The sequence below is a fragment of the Triticum aestivum genome, chromosome 1B, assembly GCF_018294505.1.
Source record: "Triticum aestivum cultivar Chinese Spring chromosome 1B, IWGSC CS RefSeq v2.1, whole genome shotgun sequence".
NCBI classification, from domain to species: domain Eukaryota; kingdom Viridiplantae; phylum Streptophyta; class Magnoliopsida; order Poales; family Poaceae; genus Triticum; species Triticum aestivum.
Window position 1 is genome coordinate 667,824,085 of NC_057795.1, and position 4,601 is coordinate 667,828,685.

Genomic DNA, 4,601 nt, shown 5'->3' on the forward strand with positions numbered 1-4,601 from the left:
AAAGGATATTGTCTCTTGATACGAGGTTACCAAAATATATTCTTCACCATGGCCAAAGATAAATTTAATTCCGGGTTAAAAGCTTTAGAATAACTTTGTTTATAGATTTTCTAGCTAAGGGTTGCTTTTGTTTAGCCGGAACTCAAATCATGATCAGATGTACCTAAAATGATGATTTCGGCTCCGTGCTAGCTATTTCTGATTTTGAAGTTATCCCTGCACATTACATTATACAAGTTGGAAAACTGTGCAGAGTGGAAGTTGGTACTAAAGCGGACTGCTCTTTTTGATCTGCACACAAATTTCAGTTATAATATGTGCCACTCATTTTGTTGCCAAAAGTTGGGATGATTTTTTACCACTTTGTTTTAATTCGGTAATTCCCACCCTCGCCTAATATTCTTTTAGGATCCTTCCCATGATTTCTTTCTCCCGTTGCAACGCACGGGCCCTTTTCCTAGTCTTTACCTACTAATAAACCACATAGTGCTTCTGGTCGTACGTCGTCGCCATTTTTATAAAAAAGTCCCTTTGCTTTTCGAAAATAGAACCCGCAGTCCTTTCTTTAGTGAATCTGGAAAAACGCTTCGGTTTTACAAAAAAGACCCTACGTTTGTTTGATATTCAGTCCGCGGTCCCTGATTCATCTTATCCAAAACTCCTCCCTTTCCAGCGACGGCAGCGATGGCGGAGCACGAGCAGGTGAGGGCGGCGCCTTCGTCGGACGGCTAGCCGCGGCGGAGGAGAAGGCGGACGCCATGGGTGCGGCTACAGACGAGGCGGAGGAGAAGGCGGACGCCGTGGGCTTGCTGCACGGCTACAGCCGAGGCGGAGGAGAAGGCGGACGCCGTGGGTGTTCATGGAGGATGGTACGCCGGCCGCGTCAAGTCCCCTGCCCCCGGCCGCCAGCGCCTGTTCTCGGCCTCCATCGCCCGGAGGCGTGCCCCTGCTGTCGGCCTTCGCGTCTGCTTCGTCTGCATCACGCCAGCGCCGCCCTCGTCGTCGCGGCGTTCTTCTGCTTCCGGCGTTGCCCCGTCGCCCATGCGCCGAGTTCTGCTGCGGCCTCTGTTCTTCCGCAACGAGTAGCAGCAGGTCGTCTGCGGTTGCGGCAGCGGTGTAGGCGAGCGAGGCAGAGGAGCGGTCAACACCGGCGTCGAGGGCAAGGTAGGCCGGGCGCAGTGTCCTCCGGCATGTGGTGGCGCATTTGTACGGCGCAGGAGGCTGGGCGCGTCGATTCGGGTGAGGGGAGTGGGGTCCAGATCTGGTCGAGGACGGGGCAACCGGCGGCGGCGGCGTGGCTGACGCTGGATGGAGAGAGAGGCAGAGCAAGGCACGCCGAATCGCTGGATGGCGCACCTCCCCTAGCCTCCTTCCTCTCCCGGTCGTTGGGGAAGCAGGACGGCCACCTCTGCTGGACGCCCTTCCCTGGTCGACGACGAGCGATGCGGGCTGACACGGTGGCGCCCTTCCGTTGTGGAGTACCGTACTAGGACGACGGCGGTTAAGGTCAACGCCCTGCTCGACGCCCCCATCTGCTGCTCGATGCGCCCATCCCCTCGCTGGTTGAGCTCAACGCCACCTTGCTCTGCCTCCGGCAGTCATTTCATCCAATCTGGCTGGTCCGCTCCCCACCTCGGCGGCTCCTTCAGTCCGGCAGCACACCACGCTCAAGCCTCCACCACCCCAACTCCTCAAGGTATAAGATTTGCTTTTTGTTTATACAGAGGATGCAAGATTCTACTGCTGCTGTGTAATAAGTAGCACTTGCAGTTACAGTAGACAAGGAGCTCCGCTCTACCTCTCATCTCTCTCCCTGTCCTGGTGGTCACGGGCTGATGTTGCTGCTCCTCTCCTTCAGGATCTATCTCTTTCTCTTTGTCTCTCACCCTCTCATGGATTGACAACTGCATTCTTCCCAAATTAATGTGTGCCTCTGTTCTTGATATTACGCCCACACCATGTTTGATGTTATGCTTATGAGGAGTTGAACTTCATTTTTTTTCAGGCTTTTCTTTGGTGTATCAGGCATTCAGGCTGGTGTAATTTGTTTTCAGAAGTGAACATGTTGTACAGTCCAATGTATCTACAAATATTAAGTTATGGTGAGTTGTTCATCATGTTGCTTGCATATTTTTTGTCTAACAAGCTGGATACTTCAGTTTTGAATATAAACATTGAGTAGGTGCTCAAATATTTTGCTAATGATAGTTTCCAACTTGCTTTTTAGCAGAACTACAGAACTATTAGCAGCTTTTAATTATGTGTACTTAAAATGGATTTGGTGTCCAGGACATGTGGAGTTGAGATCAGGTTGAATTATGTGCTGATGTTCTTCGATAGTATAATTGTTCTTCTCCTTTAACATGATGCACCATTGACTTATTTTTTTAGATGCTCAAATACGCAGAGTAATGACATCCTGTATGCGCTTGGACACCCAGCAGATTGAAAATATAGAAGCAAAGATATCCAATACGAGGCCACGATGCCCGACAGAGATGCAGCCAATACGCGCCCAATCTTTATTTCTTGATGTTGGAACAACAAATAAGAGCATGTTCATGTTTATTTATTATGGTATTTTTTCGAGAAATTTTGGGGATTTACAAGCTGAAATTATTGACTGTCTGAAAAAATGTTTTAACCAAAACTGTTTGAACAATGTGCCCTGGTTCTGCATTCATGGAACTGTAAAAAAAATTGAACAAGTTCAGTCGGAGTTTTGTTCCTGTTAATATTCCATTCTTAGTGTCAGTTTCTTTCCACTTGCTCATCTCTTAATGTTGAACTATACATGTACTTATTATTAAAGTTTTGTTGTCTTCCTAAACTAATTAGATTTTTTAAGCACTACTGAACTAATTGGATGCCATCTTAAATTACCTTCCCTTTGACATTATTGTACAGATTCCTGAAACACTGTCCAGAATTCCACTGCTACAGAATTGAAATTCGATAGCACATGGTAAACCAGCTTTGATTCAGCAGGGTTATCAGCTTAGATTCGACTATTTTTAGTTCCTACAAGAGCAAATGATACGCTTATGTCAGTAGTTTTTAGATATATTCACTGGCTTCACATTCTGCTGATGGATTTTTATGCTCTGTTCTGCTTCTAGAGCTTGTGAATGATGTTCATTGTTGTTTGAAAGATGCACTTTTTTATGCCTATATGTAAACGATGCAATTACTGGCTGAGAGATACACTTATTGGTGCTGTTCTGAAATGATGTTCATTACTGTTCTACAGATGCAGTAGACTGATGTTTATTGTTGTTTTGTTATTGTACAGAACGAGGACGGATCCAAGGTTGAGTACTGGGTGTGGAACCCCTTCAGATCCAAGTTGGCTGCTGTTGTACTCTGTGGTGTGGACAACATCTGGATTGTAAGTCTTTTTTGATGATTCCTTCCGGCGCCCTGTCATACTCATTGCTCTTCAGTTAACGAAATGAATGCACATCGGCAACACAGGCAGTAGCAGAATGGGGTATAATGAATGTTTTGTTTGAGTCTGACTGTCAAACGCTGGTTCATGTTTCTAGATTTTCTAGCTAAGGGCTGGTTTTGTTTAGCTGGAACACAAATCACGATCAGATGTACCTATTATGACGATTTCGGGTCCGTGCTAACTATTTCTAATTTTGAAATTATTCCTCAGAACACATGATTACATTACATTACACACTGAAAAATGGTGCAAAGTGGAAGTTGGTACTAAAGCGGATAGCTCTTTTTGATCTGCACAGAAATTTCAGTAATAATATGTGCCACTCATTTTGGTACCAAAAGCTGGGATGATTTTTACACTTTGTTTCCTGGTCCCCTTTCCATTTTGACAAATTTATTATCCCGAAGTTTATGCATAATGATGAAATATTCTGTGGTAGTATGTCGAATGCAGTTTAGTATATTCCCGTTGGTTCTGTAGTGATTTTTAGCTCCGACCATTTTCTCTCTAATTTTATTTTAAGGTCTACTCTTTTAAAAGTTTTTATTATGTTTTTCTTTAAAATAAAAGATTGATACAAAAATGGCACCTACTATCATTACAGGTCCGAGGAATTACAGCTTGGGGACTTGGGAGGCGATCGTAAAAGCGGTGTGCTACAGTGTAATGCACTAGCAATATGTGAAGATTTTTTTAAGGAGGGGGTTAATAAACAATCAGAAAATTCTTTTGCCCCCTCAGAAAACTATGTTCCGTGTTTGGCCCCTCTGGGCATTGATGTGAAGCTATACAGTCGTGTAATATGACCAAACTCATCACCTCGGGGTTGATCACATTCGTCGTGAATAGGTGGATAACATGACCATCATCGACAATGGTGGCAAGCAAGAGAAGTGGAATCATAGACTAGGACGAGCGAGGATTTGTTTAACCCGTTGCAACGCACGGGCCCTGATGGGGTTATGTACCTAGGGTAGGGTCATGGACCTGATCCAAGTAACTTACCCTAGGACATCCTTAGAAGAGGTCGCCTTCCAGTCGACCAACGAGGATTCACTCGACTGGCCTGAAGGACTCGACCACGAAGACTCACTCGACCACCAGGAGGTCAAGAGGCACTCTGCACTGCAACGGCCTGTAATCAAGTAGA

General features: G+C 45.5%; 1 protein-coding gene across 29 annotated transcripts; it reads left to right on the forward strand.

Annotated features, from left to right (window-relative positions):
* The first annotated feature begins 490 nt into the window (after window positions 1–490).
* On the forward strand, window positions 491–4,323 carry LOC123146744 (putative rRNA 2'-O-methyltransferase fibrillarin 3). Of its 29 annotated transcripts, none has more exons than XR_006472951.1 (7): window positions 491–1,696; window positions 2,006–2,102; window positions 2,228–2,310; window positions 2,392–2,577; window positions 2,908–2,965; window positions 3,293–3,388; window positions 4,056–4,323. XR_006472951.1 is itself a non-coding variant. In XM_044566107.1 (4 exons), exons 1-4 carry the CDS (start codon window positions 1,543–1,545, stop codon window positions 3,313–3,315), a joined length of 363 nt encoding a protein of 120 aa, XP_044422042.1. In that variant the 5' UTR covers window positions 498–1,542; the 3' UTR covers window positions 3,316–3,453. The 29 variants fall into 29 exon arrangements, 4 of the variants coding, with proteins under 4 accessions (XP_044422042.1, XP_044422040.1, XP_044422041.1 ...); XR_006472948.1 differs by having other exon boundaries at window positions 2,231–2,310; XR_006472925.1 differs by having other exon boundaries at window positions 492–1,696; window positions 1,771–2,102.
* The last annotated feature ends 278 nt before the right edge of the window (window positions 4,324–4,601 follow it).